The sequence below is a fragment of the Ixodes scapularis genome, unplaced genomic scaffold, assembly GCF_016920785.2.
Source record: "Ixodes scapularis isolate PalLabHiFi unplaced genomic scaffold, ASM1692078v2 PGA_scaffold10__122_contigs__length_95168666, whole genome shotgun sequence".
NCBI lineage: Eukaryota > Metazoa > Arthropoda > Arachnida > Ixodida > Ixodidae > Ixodes > Ixodes scapularis.
Genome location: NW_024609836.1, coordinates 77,975,343 through 77,998,396, shown reverse-complemented (window position 1 = coordinate 77,998,396; position 23,054 = coordinate 77,975,343). Strand labels below are relative to the sequence as shown.

Below are 23,054 nucleotides of genomic sequence, written 5' to 3'. Positions count from 1 at the left end.
CAGGAGAAAATCTACATTTTCTGAACGAGCCGACATCCACCTTAGACTTCTATTCAACATGCCAAAATATGACAATATGTTCGCCTGTAACGTTAAATGCAAAAAAAAAAAAAGATATATAACAGCGAGAAAGAGGATATTGTTTCCTTTCTGTTTGACAAGCTTTTTCAGGAAAACAAATGCTGCGGTCGCCCACAATATCATTTCTTACTTTAATGAATATTAGGCTTAGGTGAGCCTCGGCTCATCGAGAAATTTTGTTTTCCTCCCGTATCCTTCGATCCAGGCAACGTCACGTTCTCAAATTTTCGTATTTTGTCACCACGACAATACTGCCATGTTCTCACAGACTTTCATATTTCTGCAGTTCGCAGTTTATTTTTACAGCCCCCCCCTCCCCCCCCCCCCCCCCCCAAAAAAAGGGGACTTTGGTCGATTGGGGCCCTGCAGATGATTGTGACATATTTGGATCGCACAAGAAATATTTGTAGGGACAAAGTAGGCCGGAGGCAATCCGTCTGGAGCATTTATTTTCTTAAAGGAAAGAGCGAAATGCATAAGGCAGCCAATGTCAGCAAAATCTTCGGACTCGTGATGATGCCGCCGTTCCCGTCGTTGCAGTCGATACTGCTGCAATTCTTCAAGTGAAGAGGAGTGTTGATGTTCACGTCGTTCCCGTCGATTCTGCTGCAATTCTTCAAGTCAAGATGAATGTTGATCGCGTGGTGCACGGCTTTCATCGCAGGACTGTCTCGAGTACACCTTGTTGTCGCATTCAGGAAGCAATTATTATTGCCAGTACTGCGAGAAATGAGAAGAGAATTGGAGCGGACAATTACGGAGGGGAACCTCCCACAGATTTATGAACCTAACCGCTTTAAACATCGTGAATATTTCATCCGAGATATGATGCTCTCACATTTGTCTCAAAGAGTATTTCATATTTTGGTGAAGTAAGTTAAAACTTACAACTTACCCGCCTCTATTAAAACTTACCCGTCTCTATTAAAAAGCGGTTAAGAATGTGATTCCAAAGTAAACTTTTAATCATTTTGTCTTTCTCTGCACTGAAAATTTATTTTGTATTAAAGCATGCACAGCTTTTTAACGTAATCCCCTACCCCAAACACTTGTTCACCCGTCCGTTTGTTCATTAGTTTGCGCATTTTCCCGCTATATTTAGCAAGAAAAGTGACGTCACAAAACATTTTGATGTCACTGGGCATCACGACCTGACTCCGCGACTTTCTGTGACCTGAGATCACGTGACCCTAGTTTACCTGATGACAATATTTCTGTTAAATCTAGAGGCAAAATTGATGTCACGCGATCTGACATCACGTGACATTAAGTCAGGTTACGTCAACTTTTACGCTATATTCAGTTAATACATTAATAAGAAACTATACGACTTTCCGAAATTTCTTCTTAGTGTCTTAGCAAATTAAAAAGAAATTGTCCCTTAAATAAAGCAGTCCATGCATTGTAAACCTTCAGCGATAAAGGTCACTGGTAATTATTATTATTTTTTTTTGTGCAGGCAAGAAGTACTTTTTAATATACGGCAAACATATCCTGTCAAGGTCAAGACTACCGGAGTCTTAAAGCGAAATTCTACTGGCTTTAAAAAATTATTCTGAAATACTTTACTCACTCGTTTCTTATTTTATATTGACCTAATATTGAAAAGCTTGTTTAACCAAAGAAAGGCACTGCTGCACTTCCGCTGAATCATTTTATCATCTATGAAAAACATTTAATATATATATATATATTCGTTAACATCAAACCAACTGGTTCAGCACAATACAAAATTTATTTTCTCTACCTCTTTCTCTCTCATATAAGTTGATTCTTCTTTTTTACTCGAATATTCTCATTAAACCAATTTTAATCACTCTGTACAAGAGGTCCATGCATACGCAGTTTTTAGCTATTACAACTGAACTTACTAATACGTATTAAAACCGCCCACCGTAGAGCCGCCACCTTAAATCCCTCCTATGTTAGTTGGCGTTACCTGCATGGGTCTTGAGGCAGAAGCTCCAAGCAGGATTGGAAGGCACTTTCATTCAGGCATTGATTCCACTCAAGCACACCTAGAAATGCAATAATTGTTCAAGCTAATTACAGACATTCTTTTCTTCTAATAAACATTCTTGCGCGAAGAAGCTCCACATTTGCCACTCGGAGGGCACTCTATAGCTTATAAGATAGAGTTTCATGAGTACACAGCCTGCGAGCAAGAAGGTGCGACTCCCGATTTTAATATTTCTCCTGAACAATTGAATCGCTTTTGTCAAAACTTGTCATCTTGTTTAGAGTGCTTATGTGGAGCTTCAACCTAAGGGATAAAACATTTAGGCACGTCGATACCCTGTATCAGTAAATAGCGGAAAGCGTCGATGTCGTGTTCGCGCTGCGTCGTGTAACGTACAGTCAGGGATGGGCAAAATACATAGAAATATGTATCGAAATACAAATACAAAATACTTCGTCAAAAATGTATTTAATTACAAATCTAATTACATTTCCAAAAAAGCATTTAAATACAAGATTCAAATACAACCAAATGTATTTGGTCTCCTCCAAATACATTTCCAAATACATTCCTCTAAATTTGCATCAGCAATCTCAGGGCACCTGTAACGGGTTTCTGTGTATCCGATTTTAATTTTGCATCGCACACTCGGGAGTTAGTGTGCGAGGCTCTAGTAACGTAATAGAAATATAATCACAAAAGAAATGTGATCAGCTTGGAGGTAATAGGTTAAAAAAGCACAGAGCTTCAAGCAGCTTTTTTTTTTTTGTCGATTACATTTTGGTATAGACCAGGGGTGGCCAAGCTGCGGCTCGCGAGCCGCATGCGGCTCTTCGCGTCTTAAAGTGCAGCTCGCGGCTCCCTCCCTTACCCCCCCCCCCCCCTTCCACGCCTCCCTCCTTGTCACACAAGCACTTCCCCAAATAGAGAAATGAAACGCGTTTTAAATCGAACGACAGGTTGCGGTTTGGTAGTCTTGCGCTACTGCTACCTTACGTAGAGTTGGGCTGCTTTTGACTCGGATAGATTGAAAATAGTTCGAGTTTCATTTATTGCTCTGAACAAAAGTTTGCGCCCCCTCCCTCCTCCCTCCCTCTCTCCCCCCCCCCCCCCTCCCTCCTCCCTCCCTCTCTCCCCCCCCCCCCCCCCCCCCCGCCTTGCGGCTCTTGGAAGTTTCGTGATTTTGTTTGCGGCTCTGAGACCGGGTCAGCGTGGCCACCCCTGGTATAGACCAACAAGGAACCGAGCCGATCAAGACGCGCAGCACTAGCTAGAGAATTTTTTATTGTGGCAACTCGCACCAGTTAAGAAAATCTAGACGACCCGCGCATTTAGAATGTTCCAAGCAAAATATGGATGGAAATCAGGCTGGAAAGCATCACAAGTTGTCACAGGCACTTATTTAGCCAGTCTGCCTGTGAACGTTGATTTCGTCACTATTCTTGCCCTGGACTAGTACCGCAATCACAAAGTCACTAAACGCTTGTGCTTGATTGAGAAACACTGCATTCGGTGCAGAACGTAGTTTTCTTCCTGCTCTGGACAGTGCCTTTAAAATAAAGCCGGAGGAGAAAAAGAAACAAGCCCCATGGCCGAATAAAGGATGGAGACTATATCTTACGACCACATGCATAAAAACAAGAATTGTCCTGACAATAAACTTGAGGGATGTATTTTCGCCCACAAAATTGTATTTAATTACAATTGTATTTAGAATACCCATGTTTTAGTATTTAAATACACACGTCAAATACATTACCCAATTTGTAATTAAATACAAATGCAAAATACACAAAGTATTTGAAATACTGCCCATCCCTGCGTACAGTGCTCACGTATTTATGTGTGGCTTGCACGTGACGTCACTGCACCATACTGGTGGTAATTCCTTCTTGTTCTTGCCGAAGTCAACAAATTCGGTGGCGTAAAGTGTATGCTGCAATGTACGTGGTCAGCAGGAAGGTTACCGCAATGGACCCCAATATGACATCAATGCAAAGCATATTGCGGAACGTACTAAACCCTCTGACGCGTGACAAAAAAAAAAAAGAAAAGCCAAAGCTGGGCGATGGTTTCGGGCATCCCGTAGCGTAAAGCGGTAATATAAGAAGCCATGTCCTCAATTTCTTAGGCTGTCTGCTTCTATAAATGTGTACAATCTCGTGGCGGCGGCCGTAAACCGACTGGAGACAGCAGCAGTTTTTCTGGTCAAGCCAACAACACCTGAAGAAATCGAAAACCTGTGCAAAAGCATTTTGGCGTCATCGCAGTGAGATCAAGCGAAGACGCTGATTGGATACGCGCATTGCGCCAGCGTTCGGATGTGCCTCGTATCCAATCAACGCGTCGAAGGACACTCGACGTCAGGCTCGGGCCCAATTGCGAAGTCGGCGCCATCCGGGTGCAATGACGTTGCATGGAAGTAGAGCAGGCTTTCCACAGGTATTAATTATTCTACACTTCGTTTCGCTCTAGGTCCGACCGCATTCGATGCTAACACCTGGTGGAACCAATCAAATAACCGACGAAAATTCACGTTTCGGACTGATATCGAACCGTAATAACGCAGCTTGCTATAATCGCAAAGATTTAATTGTAGGGTGATTTCAGATAAGATCGACCAAAGGATGGCTCGTCGACATTTTCAAATCAACTCATGTTTTTATATGTTATTGTCTAGTGTCTGGTATGAACGAATCCAAACTTAGTTTTGACTAGAAAAAATTCTTGGGGACAGGAAAAATCGTAAGGCATGAGGTGGTGGACAGTTGCATTAACGCGCACTGATGGAGGGGGCCCGTTTGAGAGTGAATAACTAAAGCGATAATATTAGGAGAACTCTAATACGTTTTAGGCGCAAACTATGGGTATAGCTTGCTTGTAATATAAAGTAATCATATTTATTTAAAATTTATTTATTTTTCCAAAAATTGACAAACATGCCTGCTCGAACGACAAATGGCAAACTTTGGAGGTCTGTATCTCATGAAATAATTTAATCACTATGATATAATTTGCGGATATTATTCTACTAATATATAGATAATATTTAAAAAATAACTAAGGTATCCGTGTGATACAATAGTTAGGATATATTTAGTCAAACATGGAAAAAAAATCAAACAAAGAAAAATTCCGATGCGAATTAAAAAAAAAACACCACCCTCGATTTTTTTTAAGTTTAGGTAACCTGTTACTCTCTATTTCGGCATTCATTTCCATTAAAAATATGTTGCATCATTTTATTGAGAAAGAAGATACAACTCCCCAAAGTAGGGTCCTTTTTCAAAGCCTACACTTAGCAGTGTTTTATACAAGAACTGACTCTGAGTTCCAGTTTCATGAAACCAACACACATCTTTTATATATTTTTATTCAGATGAGGCCAATGATAACTAAAGAAATCGTTCACACACTTAAATTAAGGAGAAACTACTGTGTACAAAGAGGTATCATATTACGGACTAGTGATCCGAGAAAAGATCATGCAGCCATCGGCCACTAGGAACTTTGTTTACTTTATTCTCCTGCGACACTATATGCTATTCCCTCTTCCGCTCTACCTTCATCTCTCTCTCTCTCTCTCTCATATATATCCCTGATATATATCCAGAACAAAAACATGTTCAAGCATTCCCTTTCTGCGTGGTAGTGTTTTGTGGCTAGCAAAACTCATTACCTCGCTAAGCTCACGATTATGGCAAAATAGTTGCCGGAAACCGCAGACGACACTCGTCGCTAATTCTGGCAAAACGGCCGATACAATCTTTTTTTCGCATTTCCCCGCACGCTGTCAAGGACAAGGGGGTTCGCTTCAACCAGCAAAACATGGCCGCCGACGCCTGTTTACTGAGCAGTCATGCCTGTCGCCATCTCACTCGCTGGCGTCACGGGCGATAATATCAGGCACAAAGGGGCACACCAACCGGCAGCATTATCCCCAAATACTCGAGCCTCGCGTAAATACATAGAGTGTAAACGCTGTCGCCATGTTATCGTAGTAAGACCGCCCCCCCCCCCCCCTCCCCCAACGGGGGACTGCAGTACGCGACGGCGTACTAACACAACGGCGACGATATCGACATCGCGGGCTCCGAATTTTCCCATAGTTCTACTCCACGGGCATTTCTCGAAACGCTTGATATTGTGTACGCCCGCCTGGAAGGATTTCAGGCGCGTAGTAAAGATAAGGCGGTTCTCCGCGGCAAAAGAAAGCCATTTCACAAAAGCTTAAAAGCGGCGGCGACGCGTGTGCGGTGAACGCTTGTAGTTTTGGTGTAGACAGGGTGTGTGTGTTCTCGTTGTTGACACGAGCCGGCGATAAGGCACTGCAGGCGGTAGCTCAATACAGCAAGGGCTAATCCGAGTGACCATCAACGTAACCCCACCGCCAACCCCTCGCGAACCGGTCGCCGACATGGCTCAGGCTGTGTCATGAACCACGTGGTAGAAGCTCGGGTGCTTTCATATCAGCGCGTGGAGGGACGACAGTGCGATTCCGGAAAGTCTTTTTCGAAGGCCGCTGACCACAATTTTTTGTCTGGGGACTTTCCCTCTTTCTTCCTTTGACGTGGATCAAGCTTTGCCGACAGCCTCAGTTGTGACCTCTCTTTTCAAATGTACGTTTGCAGTGAGTGAGCTCCTCAGCCTCGGACTTGTCACTTGTGCACCCAGTAGTTCTTTCACTTGGCAATTATATGCCATCAGTTGGGGTTTAATTTCTATTATTTATGTATTCATTATGAAGACGTCCTGGAGCTCCGAAGGAGTGTTTTGTGCAGATTACTTTTGCAAACACAAAAAGACTATACCAAAGCAGCGGAATTTTCGAAGTGTTGGCGAGTTGGACCTAAACTCGTTGAAGCAAATTCTTCCGCCTGACTGTTCCACCAAAGTGAGTGCGACGGACTACCTGTGCTACCATTGCTTCATGCACATCACTAAGGAGATCTCGATGCGAAGCTCAGAGCAGTGCCCTGACATATTTGTGCCAGCTGAAGAAGCAATTGAAGATCTAAATCGCAGCATACTACCTACAGATGTGGCGCCGCTGAGACAACCAAGCGTCGTAAGAAGTCGGGACAGGCCTGCCTATGTCAAGAGAAAGCAGACAGAACTGGAGCAGGTTGCTGTCAAGAATATACGCTCAAGGCTACGTATTGCGTACGACAGGGACGCACCATCGGGGTCGTCCGAACCAACATGCTCCACATGCACTGAGTGGGTGGACAACTTTCGGCAGGCCTTTGAAACCGCCACCTCTCTCCGGGAACGTTGTCAACTGCTTACACTCCTGCCGTCAACACTGACGAAGAATGAGGTTCAAAAGATGATTCCACAGGCCTCAATGTACCTCATCAGTAAATCCCGAAAACTCAAGGAAAAGCATGGCGTGTGGTATGAGCCGGATCCTTACACGAGGTGCAAGGTGAGCCCTGAGAACCTGTCTGCTGCCCTAGAGTACTTCACGAAAGACGAGCTACAATGTTCGCGCCAAAGTCCCAACCAGAAGGACGTCATCCCTGTCATGCTCAACGTAGAGAAAACGTTCGTGCCAAAGCGCTTCATGACACGCTCAATACGAGAGGCCTTCCGTATATACAAAGACAAGCATCCCGATTCCGGCGTTGGGCTAACGAAATTTTATTCGTTGCGCCCTAGATGGGTCCAATGTATTCCACACCAGGAAGTGTGCGTTTGTGTGCGCTGCGCCAATTATTATCTTTGTATTGCCGCTCTAGAGAACGTTACAGGCTGTGGGATTCGCCCTTTTGGTGAGGGGTACCACTTAGCAACACAGAGGGTTCGTTGGGTCCGGATAAAGACGTGTTTATTGACTGCAATGTCAGCACGCTTCGCTCTTAGACAATCAAAAGTCTGGGCGCTGGCTTAATTGCCAGTATCACCCGGTCGGTTTCCCGCGCTGCCGCATTAGACAGAATCACGGGAAGTCGGAGGCCCACAAAGAAAAACCGAGCTCCGTAGAGCCAGGGCCTCCGCCGACGAGAGCCCCTGGCCCACCTTCGGGGCCAGCTTATGTAGCCTCGGAGAATGGACGCGCCCGGGGAGGCCACTAGCAGTCGCGTCCATTATAACTCTCAAGGGTGTGCCGATGGCGCATTCACTCAAAATGGGCAAGGGAGAGCCGGCCCCTTCGGGGAATTCGGCCTCGTGGTTCCTTGTATCCGGGAGGCCGACGCCATTGGTGACGACGGCTCCCACGGCCTGCTTGAAGCTAGGCCTGGATAGGGATAGAGGGAACCCAATGGTTCCCACACTCCCCCCTTCTCAAGGCTAAGGTAGGCCTAAAAATAAAATGGCCTACCGGCTCTCAAAAACAAAATAAAAAAACGAAACGCTAGAGCGAAGGAGCATGCCGCGAAGAAAAACAAAGAAATAAAAAAACGATCAGCGCGGTACATGCTGAAAACTCTAGCCCGCTGCTTGCTAGTGAAGCCCGGGTGCCGTCGAACTCTTCAGCCCACGCTTCGTGGCAGGCTTACCGGAGCAGCGTTGAAGGGTCCAAGTAGGGGCCTGGCCGGGGGCAGAAAGGAACAGCCCGGTCACTCCCCGATGAAATGTTCGCGGAACCGCGGAAAGTACGGCGGCTGGGCGTCTCTCCTTGGGGACGCACCATGTGGCACGGGCACTGTCACCGGGTCCGTGACGGGATGCGAGCTGCTTGCTGTCGGCACGGGGCCACAGCTTGGGTCTGCGACGAGATGCCACGTGTTGCTGGCCTGGAGAAGAGTCCAGGCAGGGGGAGGGTGGCTGCCGCCATCTTGGCCAGCAGCCGAGGAGCCGGATCTGGACAGGCAGGCCGGCGACGGCGACGATGACGCTCCCTGGCGTCAATGCCGCTTCGGTGTGGAACCATGACCCAGGAACCGCCGGGAACTGGAATGCCGCCTGCGCTCTGCCCCCCTCTCCCGTTTCGTTCCCCAAGAAGGAAGCTTCGGAAATTCCGAGCAAGGTGGAGCCGTCCAACTGAGGACACTCGACCAATCTCTGGGTGCACAGGGCCCCAGAGATAAAAAGAGGCAGAAACAAAGATGTCTTTTCTGCCGTGAGTCACGTGCGTCGCACTGGCTCGGCTCGCGAAGTTATTGTGAAAATAGTTCCACGACTCCGCTTAATGTGAACACGGATGTCCACATACCAAGCTGACTCGCGTCACCCCGGACAATAGATTTGTAGGTGACTGATCGACTAGGCAAAGTTCTTTGTAGCTTCTTTTGCTAACGATGCCTAATCGCTTCGATTTGCGGGCGCAATGAAGTATCAAATGCACCACCCTGTCCTTTCTTGTGATATTGAAACGATGCAGGGCTGCAATCGGGCAGGCTCGCCAACATTGTTATTTTTCAAACATGTTAGCTTTTACCTGAGACTAAAACACAAATGCCTGTGGCCAGGTATAGCACAGCGACCTAACTTCGAAAAGTCTTGGAGCCGCGTGCTGCCCTGGCCAACGCGAACAAAGGAGAGCACCGAATGCACCTCCCAGCCGCGCAGGACAGCCACCGTGAACTGCAATGTTCGTAGAGGCCAAGCGCCGTAGCACGAGTTTATCCGCATCAGCAAGAACAGAAACCGATCCCATATAAAAAAAGAACCCCCATGCCAATAGCAATACAAGACTATTTACGGCACCGATCGGCAACAACACGAGTTGCTCGATCCGGCAAGTACGCTGCCCGGCTGCCAAAGCCCGTCTGCAACAATACGAGTTGCTTAGCGACGTTAGTGGCGAGCGTACCGCCCGGCGGACGCACCGCCCGACTCCGCAGAGTCCGCGAAAGTATTTACAACTATTCACATATTTACACCCCGGATCGTTCTGCTGAGCATCAAAAACTCATCCGTGCTACCGTCGCCTCCCAACGAACACCTCGAGTGCCGTGGCTCACAATCTCGTCCAGTGACCGCATGGCGGTCACCTTAATCGGACACGCAATCATCCCGGGACGCTGCTCAACCTGTTGCACTGCCCGGTAGCACGATTGAACTGCTCCCGGACCCCGCGGCGTTTTCACGTTTCACGTCGCTTTTACGGGGTCGCAACTCGATAGGTGACCCTGAAAGGTTCCTAACGTTATTGTTGCGTGCGACGCTCACTGACTTTTGGCCGGAGTCGATCGCGGGTAAACGGAACATACTCAATTCTAGTAGCCGAAAACCATGCTCACGCCAGTCCTCTGTCCCTTGATAGCGGGAAGGAAAGACGGAGTAAAAAGGAAATCATTTTGACTCACTCAGTTTTCCCGAGGGGCCTTTGTTCCGGGGTCGCTTGGTCAACCTGATGGCTACTGGTCCGTCGACGCGGCGACGAAGGGCACCATCGGCGGTCTCCGCAACCTCGCTAGACTGGGACCGGTGTTGCAGTCACAGCGCATTTTCTCGCTCCGAGATACGCTTTTAGTTTGTGCGCTGACGGGGTGTCCACTCTGGGTGGGCCCTGCGAGCCGTCTCGAAGCCAAAAAGCTGCACTTGCTTCGTGTTGCGTCACCGTGCTTTGTTCGGGAACGGGGTTGACCTCGAAAAGCGCAGGTGCGCTCTTCCCAGCGAAGTAGGCTGGCGTCGTCCCGAAAGGGAATGCCTCGAACGTATTCCGGGCGTTGAGTCACCTCCGTTTGGGAAGGCGTTCGGCCGAGACACTTGTTCATTGTGCCTTTGTGTGGCTGACGTGGCCACTAAGCCGTTGAGTGGCGTCGGGTGTCGAGCGTTCGCCTCTCCCTCCGTCCACAAAGTCCAAGGCCGGAAATTGACCTGGTTCGCTATCTTAGCGAAAAGAAATGGATGCTGCTGTCTTTGCAGTCCATGGAAAGCCCCACGTTGGGCGCCAGATGTGGGATTCGCCCTTTTGGTGAGGGGTACCACTTAGCAACACAGAGGGTTCGTTGGGTCCGGATAAAGACGTGTTTATTGACTGCAATGTCAGCACGCTTCGCTCTTAGACAATCAAAAGTCTGGGCGCTGGCTTAATTGCCAGTATCACCCGGTCGGTTTCCCGCGCTGCCGCATTAGACAGAATCACGGGAAGTCGGAGGCCCACAAAGAAAAACCGAGCTCCGTAGAGCCAGGGCCTCCGCCGACGAGAGCCCCTGGCCCACCTTCGGGGCCAGCTTATGTAGCCTCGGAGAATGGACGCGCCCGGGGAGGCCACTAGCAGTCGCGTCCATTATAACTCTCAAGGGTGTGCCGATGGCGCATTCACCCAAAATGGGCAAGGGAGAGCCGGCCCCTTCGGGGAATTCGGCCTCGTGGTTCCTTGTATCCGGGAGGCCGACGCCATTGGTGACGACGGCTCCCACGGCCTGCTTGAAGCTAGGCCTGGATAGGGATAGAGGGAACCCAATGGTTCCCACAAGGCTCAACATTCAACACTGGTGAAATGAACTCGGCATTTCTGTGCGACCCAGCAACAGAACTGTGCCTTCAAGGAGACTGTGATCACTGCCCAAAAGGCCAGTTTCTTACACTCCAGGAACTTGATATCCCGGAGGATGAAGAGATTGTGCTTGCAACATGGGAGTCCGGCGACCTTGTGAAAAAAACTTTGGAACCTGAGACTTTCCTAAAAGTCATCCAAGTGACGGTTGGAAGTTGGGTACTTCACAACCATATCCGGCAAACGCAAGGTAAAGCGATCTACGATGAAAAACAGTGCATGCAACGCGGGAGCATTGTCTTTCATTTTGACTTTGCTGAAAACTGGACCATCGTGCTTCCTGACGAAGTGCAAGCATATCACTGGAAGAAAAAAAAAACAAGTTTCGATATTTACATGTGTAGTGACGACAAGAAAATCTACAAACAGCTTTGCCATCATCAGTGAGGACCTGTGTCACGACGCCGCTCACGCTTGCTTGGCTCTAGAAAAAGTGAAGGAGTGGGTTGAAGACAACGTTGCGGTATACTCGCACGTGACGCACGTAAGTGACGGGGCCACCAGTCATTTTAAGAATCGCTACCAGCTTCACCAGTTTGCACAGAATGATTGCCCACAAGTCCAGTGGTTATTTTTTGCATCTGAACATGGGAAAATGCATGCGACGGAGTTGGCGGACTCGTGAAGCACCAGGCCACGCTGAACAACCTGAGAGAACGTTCAGTAAGCGCAATTCAGACGGCCAGGACAATGGTGAGCGTTCTATCAAAGAAACTGAAAGGCGTGCATCTTGTATATCTGGACGAAAATGAGGTTGTTCGGTATCGTGAACAAAAAAAAAAAAGAGTGGCTGACGGTGCGCGCCTTCCCTGGCATTCAGTCTTGGCACGCGTGGCGGCTCAGCAAGTCATCAACAGAAGGGACCTGTGACGTATATGTAGCACGGACAGTCGGATCTGCTTGGAAGCAACTTTATTAAATGGGTACAGCAAGGAAAACCTTAGCGTAAAGTGCCGAATTTGATTTCCCAAGGACTGCTCATTTTGAATGCAGGGACATCTTATTTATCACATTTTTCTTCACGGGGTATTTAACCTACTGTTTTTGTTGGTGGTTACTAATAACTTTTATCTGATCACTATAAAAAAAATCCCAAAATGTTATCCTCGAGCAGGATAAAATATATCGGCTTGCCACGATTCATTCATACACCGAGAGCATCGAAGCTGCTCCAGTTAGGCACTATGGCATCCGTCACCTGAAATTGTTTGTAATCGTAAATACACAGCGAACCTAAATATCTTACTATTATATCTTTGTTTTTGTGTGTCGAAGTAAAGTTATTTATTTTACTCTAGATGTAAAATATACCGGAAGGTACAACTTCACACTGCATCATCTTTTCTCAAATCATTAGTCTCTAATATGATACCACTTTGTACGCTTATGTAAAATGCTGTATATAGTTTCTCCTCCCTTTTACTGTGTGACCGATCGCTCTTTTTATCAATGACCTCATCTGAATAAATTTATATAAAAGATTTGTGCAAGTTTCATGAAACTGGAACTCAGAGTCACTTCTTGTATAGGACACTGCTAAGTGTAGGCTTTGAAAAAGGACCCTACTTTGGGGAGTTGTATCTTCTTTCTCAATAAAATGATGCAACATGTTTTTAATGGAAATGAATGCCGAAATAGAGTATAACAGGTTACCCAAATTTAAAAAAAAATCGAGGGTGGTGTTTTTTTTTTATTCGCATTGGAATTTTTCTTTGTTTGATTTTTTTCCCATGTTTGCCTAAATATATTGTAACTATTGTGTCACTCAGATACCTTATTTATTTTTTCAATAATAGCCATATATTAGTAAAATAATTTCTGCAAGTTATGTAATAATGATTAAATTATTTCATGAGATACAGATTTCCAAAGTTTGCCATTTGTCGTTCGAGCAGGCATGTTTGGCAATTTTTAGAAAACTAAATAAATTTTTAATAAATATTATTACTTTATATTACAAGCAAGTTGTACCCATAGTTCGTTTGTAAAAAGTTTTAAAATTCTCCTAATTTTATTGTTTTAATTATTCACTTTCAAACTTGCCCCCTCCATCAGTGCGCGTTATTGCAACTGTCCACCTCTCCCTGCCTTACGATTTTTCTTGTCTCCAAATTTTTTTTCTGGTCAAAACTAAGTGTGGATTCGTTTATACCAGACACTAGACAATGTCATATAAAAACATCAGTTGATTTAAAAATGTCGACCAGCCACCCTTTGGTCGATCTTATCTGAAATCACCCTGTAACAGTTGTGCACGCGTGCTAACCAAGGGCTGATATCGAAACGGAACGTACGGACCCTAATACAGTTTGAGTAAGATGATCTCACTTGTATGAAGGTTTGGGTCGCACAAGAGGGAACGGAGTGAAGCAAAATCACTTTTCAGATATTGGAGCTTTTGCTTTAGTTCGTCCGAGCATCCTCCATTCTCCATGTATTTTGTGCAAGAATCGACGGACTCCAAAACCCTGAAAACATCAGTCAAATTAGTAACAGCACATATGAACAAGTGTAACTTCTTTACGTTCTGACGTGCGCGATGACAAAGTTACGATTTCTCGCACACCCAAATACAACGTCAGCTTTAAAGAAAGCAGTCTGTGGCATCTTGAAAAGGGTAATTTGGGGTCTGGAAAAGGCGACATCAGTGAAGCATATAATCAATAAAACACACACTGGCACTTGCAAAAGTTCCTGTATTCACAGTTCTAAAATGGGAACAATGAACAGTGTTATTTATAGTTTTTTTTTTATTCGAAATATGTTTTGTCATGGTTTTTGGAGGTTTTATATACGTCAAAACCACAAGATGTGTGCAGAAGAAATATTTTAGCAGTTGTGCTTTCCAGTCATTCCTTGAAACACTTGTTCAAGTCATATCGATAGCTGTTCACTTCTTCTATGAGAATATTAATTTATTTATAGATACTCACACCCTCACATAAATGAAATATATTGTAAAGAAAGAAACGGCAAGATGATTCATGACATTTAACAATTTTACACCCTCTTTACAATGCAATAATAACACGAAGGCACGCAAGCACACAAAATAAAATTAAACAGTTTACATTGAAAAGAAAGTGTATACCGTCAATGAAGTAGTCAACAGAGTCTTAATTTGTTAGCGATACAGGCAATTTCTTCGATTTAACAACGGATCGGGGAAAAATGACTACTTGAATGTGTCTAGTCGAAATGAATCATGCATTTGTGAACGAGCATGACAAGAGTGGGTATTTAGGCGACCTGACAAGATGATATATTTTGTATTTTGTAATATCAACGTTGAATTTTCCTTCAATCAATAGGAACAAAATATTCGCTCTGTGTTCCCGCGCTCCTTCACTCAGCTTGATCAAGTGTACCTGTCGGAAGTTGCCGACGGCGAACTTAGTGTGTTGTATTTGTTGAGTATCAGCCTGATCGCTTTTCCTATTGCATGTTCTTAGTGGCGTTGATTTTCATGAATGAGTTTTCGTTAACTATCTTCCTTATCTTGATTACGAATAATCTAGAAGAAGCCGCAAGAATTATATTACAGCAAGGGGTATATTTAGATGCTTGATAACTTCAATAATTAACTTCTCCCTTAATTATTTAATTAGCTGATTTTTATATTTCATCTACAAATTGGCTGCACGATTACGAGTAAATAGACGGGCGTATACTTTTGACCGATTGCTGAGAGTAGAGGTATCTTTTGCTTCCTTTTTTGCGCTGTCAGTCTTCAAGATGATGCTCCCATCTTCGCGGTGGAACTTCAAAAACTGTACTCACTTGCAGTCTTCAGCGAGCAGTTTTTCCTCTCTAGCCTTTGGAAATTCGGTACGGTCCTCGGCCCTCTTGAAACATTCCCAATATCTTTCGGCATCGCACCGTTGTTTTCCCGACGAACCTTACAACAAAAAAAGTAAAATGAACTTATTATGACATTTTCAACGAGTAATATTTTCCGGTATTGCTTCTCTAAGGTTGAAGTGGGTGGAATATTACTTTAAACATGCGTATCCACACGAGGAATCATGTTTAGCCTATGGTCACTGTCAACTAAAGAAACGTAGGGCATGGCTCAGTACATTCGCGCCTATTGCTAAAAGGATTGGCTCTTCAGTGTTGGTGCAGGCTAATACCGCAATTTGATTGGCTGATTAGTGATCACAAGGTACCCGGAACTCGCCACGCCCTGCAATTCTTTAGTTGTCAGGACCCACGCGTTGAGATAAAAGGTATTTGAGAAGTTTGGGGTAAAGCATATGCTAGCGCTCTGATCATCGATCTGTTTCTTTACCTATTCTTAGGGGAAAAACAAAACAAAAAAAAAAAACATAAATTGGACGCTTAAAGTGGCCCTGCAATGACTTTTTTACTAATTTTTAATTTGCACCGAACCTGAGCGCACTGAACGTAGTAACTTAGTGAAACTTTTCTTTTCTCGAAATTCCCTTTATTTTAAAAGTTATAGGCAAATTAAAATTACAAAAACAAGCAAAAAATAACCTCCCTCATGACGTCCTTGGTAGCTTGAGAGTGGCCGTGAACTGGAGGAGAAGTAGTGAGCTCATCGAGCGCTTACGGCTGCCGCACTCCGAGTCGACAACGCGAGAGGGCGCCATTGAAGCGTGTTCTGGATAGGCTGTATGCGGCGGGCAGCCAGAGCGGCTCTCACTGCATTTGCTGCGGGATTAAATACTAATTCTGCATGACACTTCATTGGCCATAAACGACAGCAAACACGGGGTGAGAATCAGTTCAGAACGGGAGCCACTTCGCGCTGCCATACCGCCAAAGGGCTAAATCGCCAGCCAAGCCCGCGCCGAGAGCCTTGAGAACTCTCGGAACCGGTCGGATCTTTGAGCGGGCATACGACCGCAGCGCCGCCGCGTACATCCGGGACCTTTCCGTGTCGGCGCTTGATCCAACTATTCCTTTCTAGTATGCGCCGCTTTTTCCACCGCTTGGTGGCGGGTATGCCAACGGGTCATTTCTTATTTCCATACTTTATGAACTGCATTCGTATCTTTTTTGATCTAAAATACTGAACAAAAGCTACTTTTATAAATAATTGAAACGGTTCGCGCCACTTATATTTCGTATTTCGACTACGAAGAAGCTTTTAGCGGCTCTGACCAGTAGTAAGCCCAGGACCAAAGACGTCACATTTTGCGCGCTTTCGGTACCGCGGGTCGCCCTCGTCGGTGGAGGAGGTTTCCGCGTCGTCCGCTTAAAATATGACGCACTGATATTTAGTTACTCTCTCCGTGCCCGCCGGCTTGCCCGAACCCCAAGAGACGTGGAAACCGCGAAAAAGGTGAACGCTTAAATATGATTGCAGGGCCCCTTTAAAAGATGCATGCAAAAGAACAAAACATTTCTCTTAAACCCCTTGGACGGGAAAAGGGTGTCACAAAATAAGAATAGGAATAGTTATTTTTCCATTAAGTACAAGTACATGATGGAAGGGGACTGAGGCAAAAAGCTGCATTTGTGCAGCTTGACGAGTCACTGACCCCCCTCCTCAAGTGGAAACAGCGGCAGGTGACAAAGGAAAATTATCACTTCATCAACAAACATACATATAAAAAGACACGGCTCAGTAATTCAATATATAATAATAAGTTCCAATATATAACATTCCAGTGTGGCAGATAGATTAGTTCTTTTAAACAGACGGTTTAGTAAAAAAGCAAGAAGTACACATTAAAAGGCTTAGATATATATCGCGACTATGAAATACTATACTCATCGACTAAATGCATTCTCAACGGATATAACTGCAACTTAAAAAAATGAGGACATTGAGTGGAATATTTACTTAGTCATAGCTACGCAAATTCACTCTCCAAGGAAAAAACAATCTCTGATTTCTTTTACTGTTAATGTCAAAGGATGAACGTCATGAGTATTAAGTTAGTTCAGTAGGGTCCGAAACAAATATATAACGAAAAAAAAACGAAAGATTTAGAACTATATTTACGGCGCGAAACGAATCTCTAGTTGGCATCTACGGGAGCCCGCGGAAAAGTGGCCGTATGGTCACGTGACTGGCTGCTGTGATCACGTGATGCTTGCACTCTTTCTGAAGCTTCCTATGGTCTCTGCAATGTACTAAAATTTCGTTTGAAGTGCAACAAAAGAATTAAGATTATTGAGAAGCTCCCGAGAGAGCGCAAGTACTACGCGATAGATCTGTGCGCCGGTCAGAGATTGACAGCGACGGCGCGCCGGATTGTTTGTTCCTCTACGGCGGCGGCGGCGTGGTAAAACGCGTTCAACCAGCCATTGCCTCCAAGATCCCACGAGTGCTTTGGGATCTCCGAGGCCATGAACCAGCGGCGCGCCAAGCTCAGCGTGCAGCGGCGTTCAGCGGCGGCGGCGCGCAGGTCTACCACGTGACCGGCGGCGGCTCCCGCGGGCGCCATATACAAATTCGTTTCGCGCCGTAAATATAGCTTTATTTTTTTATTCTCTTGTTCGTTGTAGATTTACTTATGGCATTCTTTTCCCGTCCAGGGTGTTGAAAAAAAAAAAACTTTTTTTCTCTGCATGTGTTTTGTAAGCGCGATACCGTAATCGGGCCCCGTTGGCAAAGCCTTTATCGTATAAACCCGCGCTCGCTCCCAAGGCCTGCAAGCGTGTGCGCGTAGTCTAGTCGGTAGCGTCACGTGTCGCGTGACGTCACACGTGAGCGTTGCGAATTGTTCGAAATTCCCGTGCGAGGTCATGCGGCGTGACGTCACACCTGGCTGTGACGTCATGACCTTAATCGACCCCACTAAATTTAGCAGAATAATCTCTCCGTCAAATTTAGCGGACATTTTGTACGACAAATTTAGTGAGAAACTTTCCCGCAAAATTTTGGGGGCAAATTTTACTCTCGTGACGTAACACGTGGCGTTCCCAAGTGCATGCCGGGATTTTCCGGTATACCGACACCGACGCCAAATTTCCTACGACACGACCTCCTAAACGATCGCGTTAAGGTTGTATGGCAAATCGCTAGGGAATTGTGTCGGATACGTGTAACGTTCTTGAGTCACGAACGTTCAGCGATCCTCTGAGCCTGTGCCCACACAGAGTATGGTGAATGACGGGCTGTGGCCGGTCACGAGTAAATATTTCCGCTAAATTTAGCGGGTAAACTGAGTTCATGTGTAGGTCAAGTGACGTCAATTTTTCGTTTATATTTAGCGGGGAAACTGAATTTTTGTATAGTTGATATGACGTAAAGTAGTGTGACATCATTTTCGTCCTCTACACCTGGCGGGGAAACTTAACTGGTGTTGAGGTCACGTGACATCAATTTTGCCGCTAAATCTAGCGGGGAAAATGAAGTCATTTGACGTCACAGGCCATGGCTTCACGAAATGTGACTTTACGAATTCCGGAGCCACTAGCCAAAGAATATTTCAAGTTAAAATATTCTTTGAGGATTAGTAGCTTTAGTGACTCGCATAGCATCCATCAGCCGCAACTCGTGTTCGCTGTGTAACAATGCACTTCTCGCAGGACAGTCAATGCGGAGCTTTATTAAACATATATTTTCCCATTTTTCTGATGATGTCGGCTTATGAATAGAGAAAATGTTTTAAAAACACGAATGCTCCGAGATGCAGAATTTATGAATCCATTCGTTTCCTCATTTGTTAATTTTAGGTGATCACGAACAAATATTTTCTTAATTATAATGCAGAAGGGGCGGGCTAACTTAGCTTTTAGGTGAATCAGATTATAAGTTAGAGACACCCCCCTTGCAATGATGCCCCTGGTGATGCCATTTACCTGAAATAAATAAATTAATAAATATCATAAACGTTATGTAATATATATAGTTTTTATTAAGGTCTATATTGATTTATTCGAGTAAGCTCTTTGGTTCACTTGAGAAGTGCAGACGACGCATTTTAAAATGTTTGAGAGTGTCAAAGTCATCCGTTTATACGCAATTCATATTTTATAGCGGAAGACAGAGCATCTTGTCTTTCAACACTGCGAAATAACTAGCGTGCATTTTTTATACTCATTGTCTGTATCTTATTTTGCGACACGAAACTCGTGAAGCTGCCGCAGCAGACTTGGTCTTTGTCAACTCTCCTCAAAAGAGAGAATTAAAGTGTTTTTTTTTTTTCAATTATTACTTGTATTTTTAGTATTTAATGTTGAGATCAGGCATTTGTACTCACCGTCAAAACGGGTGCAGTTGTTCAGGTCAAGATTGGTGTTGTAAACGTCATTCACCGCCTCCCTGGCAAGACTTTTAGATGGACAACCTTCGACGGACTTTAGATAACACGCATATTCTCCATATCTGAAAAAAGCAAAATAGGAAAAATGCGAGGAACTACGTAAATGTGGGTGATTTAAGAAAATCTACCCAATTATGTTGTATTGAAACGGCGGTACGCCTTATTCACCGAGAATACTGGTGCCAAAGTGCTCACAAGTATCCTCCATACTCCCTTTCCCTTCGAGTCTGACCTAATCCGCCGCTATGATTCGATTTGGAGGAATCGATCATGCAGCGCAAAAGTTTATAATCCCTCTGTGCTCGATCTTTTTTTATTTTATTGCGAAAGCATTAACTGTTTTATGGAGCGAAGCCGGCGTTGTCTGCAACCTTCCGTAGCTGCGAAACGGCAGTTAAATTACCATTGGCCGAAAGCATAGCAACGCAGATGCTTCGTCACAGAAGTCGGCGGGGCGCTCCACTTCAAGGCGTACGCGCTTCAGAAATAAAACACAAAGAAAAGCGCAGCAGCGCAGATGCATCGTCACGGAAAAGGGGGGGAGGGGGGAAGCCGCGGATGTGACGCGCTACTTGTAGAAATGCGCTGCGTGCACGAATGCTTTTGCATTCTTACACGTAAGCAGTCTCAAGTATATTCTTTACTTTTTTTGTAGGCTTCCTATCACCGGTTAAACCATTCATGCACAAAAAAAAAAACAGCCTGGGAGGTTATTGTGCGATGCATCATTGTGCACGACTGGTTTAGTTGGTGATAGAAAAGGCACAAAGACGGTGAGCTTCGTGGCGTTGCACTTTTGAAGCGGCTTGATTAACAGATCGTGGTGACGGCTACGGTCGGACGTAAAGGGAAAAGGGAGCTTGGGCGCTGACAAGTTAAAAATGGCAGCGTGTGGTGAGTCCTGTCCCGAGCATCTTGACATCTTGACGACGAGAATGTTGCGCTAGCTAAGACATGTTTGGTCCTCTTTACACATAATCAAATACTTGTAATGGAATTCCTTTTCCAAGTAATCTCGAAGTGGTTTGATAACTTTCATTTCGTAGTAATCGTGAAAGTAATTCGGATTACTTTCGGAACTAATCAAGTTACTTGTTTTGACTTTGGTATTCTACAACACCCTCTCCTTCACAGTCTGGGCTTACGACTGTTTACTCCTTCAGTTTCGAGCTAAAGATGCTGCTACATGTCTACTTTATTTTCTTCTAAATCTTGGGAACAACGAGAAATATATTCTTTCTTACTGGGTTGTACAAAAGAAGGTTACTCTCCTGTCTAAACAACTTGGATTGCCAAATCCATGTACTCTTCGAATGGCTTTCAGTGCGTAGTTTGACGTCTAAAGCAATATCTATGTGTTTATTGAACGTTCAACCTCCCCATCTTCTCTCCCTTAAAACAACTTCAATCCGGCTCAAAACGCTAATCTAAACCAAATAATATCCAATAAAAAGTTTCGATTCTTGGGTCGTGCTAGATCAGCAGTCGGAGTTCTTCAAGAATTGAGAAGAGTAATCCGGTGGCTCTAAACCACAGATCGAAAGTGCGAAAGGATTGTTTTAAAACTCACAGAAAAGTTGGGAAGGCTCTTTACGATTTCTATGTTCAAAAGCTACGTTTAATATTTGTTTAAGGTTCATTTCTGGATGTTGCAAGTCGTTACGACATTAAGCTTCTCGAGTAACCCGAAAAAGAAACCGTTGCTTTTTTAAGTAATGGTAAATTACTATTTCCCATACGAAATGAAGTAACCCAATGAAATACTTATTTACCCGCTGTACGTGTAATTGCAATGGAAACATTTCTTTAACCAGTTAAAGGTTAAGTTAGGTGATAGGGACGCGAAAGAGCGAATTTCATATCAAGAAGCGTGGACACCACGAGCCATCACCTCCGTTTCTTAAGCTGGTTGTGGTTTGTATTTTCACAACAATAATCGCAAATGAATTTGTGCTGATATTACCTGCAATCTATTTCATCTCGGGTAAGACGGCCATCGTTTTCAAGTGTTGTGCGTTCATCATTGTATTCACCCATGCACATATGAAAAGAAGTTTCGTTGACACAGCGGTTCCAGTCGACCATGCCTGAAAATATTGCATTCAATAAACACGTGTTGCCGCATTGCACTCCAGTGAAGACAAGTACAAGTCGTGATATGCGGTTCCAAGGGCGTTCACAAAGAACAATTAAACCTGACACTTTGTGTAAATTTGTCGCCAGGATATGTCACGTTTCTGGTTTGGTAACCACGCAAAGACTTTGCACCTCAAGTTATACTTCAAGAAGGTGTTTTTTTACCTGTTATAGCCTGTGCCAGAATAAAAGTTTCAAGCGTTTTCTTCGACATAAAAATAGGCTACAATTTGTGGAACACTCAATTTCCGCCCAAGAGCTGCGCTACTGGTCCAGACCAGATGCTGTTTCAGAACTAAACATTATATCTTATTAAAAGGTTATGGATGATCTTCTTTCTACTTTCAACGAAAAAATGAAGCCCATTCCCGATAGTCGACGCCTCCAACCCCATGCTTTGATGGACACCGGCGGTCACCGTTTTCCCATTGGAAATTTATGAAAATTGCTAATAACGTTTGAATAAGATAACGGTTAGTTTTTGAACTCTGCCGTTTGGTCAGGACCACTAGCGCTACATTTGGTCGGGGGCTGAGCTTTCGACAATGCTTAATTTATTTTCGCACTTTTTTTTTTCTTTTCTGGGGGGTGCTTTGCTTTTGAGGTAAATTCATGGAGCCGGTGCTTATGCTCCATCTAAAGTGTACGTTCCGAAAAGAGTACAACTCCCGACATCCCAGTACATTTCCAAATTGAGTCTTGCTGGTAAATGTGTCACAAAAGAATGCTCGAAGAAAGTGTTTGTCAAGACGTGCCTGGAAAGCGTCTCCGAAAGGTGTGTTTGGACCTTAGTGTCTTATTCTGCCCGTGCATCGGACACGGGTTCGGAGTGGCAACAAATTACGTAACGAAAGCCGGAGTGTCGTACTGTCGAATGTAACGATCCTTACGGTTGGTCGTAAAATCCCCGCCAAAATTGTGCATGCCCGCGTTAATCCACGGTAGAGTCACAGCGATAGCTGCGACAGGTCATGACGAAGACGCTGGGCATCAGCGTCGCGATGCGTGAACAAAAGCGTTCGGAGCAAAAGCACTCTATGTAATTAAATTTTCCTCGAACTGTAGAACCTCTCAGGTATTTCGTCTTTGAGTGCATTTGTTTTTGACGTATAGGTTGTCCACATTGGAACGAAGCACTGTAAAACGAGCGGGAAATTTCGATGCCTGCGCGTTCACAAAT

At 44.8% G+C, this 23,054-nt stretch overlaps 1 protein-coding gene across 1 annotated transcript in view; it reads right to left on the bottom strand.

Moving 5' to 3' along the window:
- Positions 1–511: 511 nt before the first annotated feature.
- The window catches only part of LOC115328567, an 89,133-nt gene continuing 66,590 nt past the window's right edge, over positions 512–23,054 (bottom strand). The window contains exons 4-9 of the mRNA XM_042288696.1: positions 21,702–21,825; positions 19,676–19,800; positions 15,273–15,390; positions 13,821–13,960; positions 2,021–2,099; positions 512–801 (exon numbers count right to left, since the gene is read on the bottom strand). Coding sequence (XP_042144630.1) covers positions 528–801; positions 2,021–2,099; positions 13,821–13,960; positions 15,273–15,390; positions 19,676–19,800; positions 21,702–21,825 — 860 coding nt within the window. The 3' untranslated portion in view covers positions 512–527. The remainder of the gene's footprint in view (positions 802–2,020; positions 2,100–13,820; positions 13,961–15,272; positions 15,391–19,675; positions 19,801–21,701; positions 21,826–23,054) is intronic.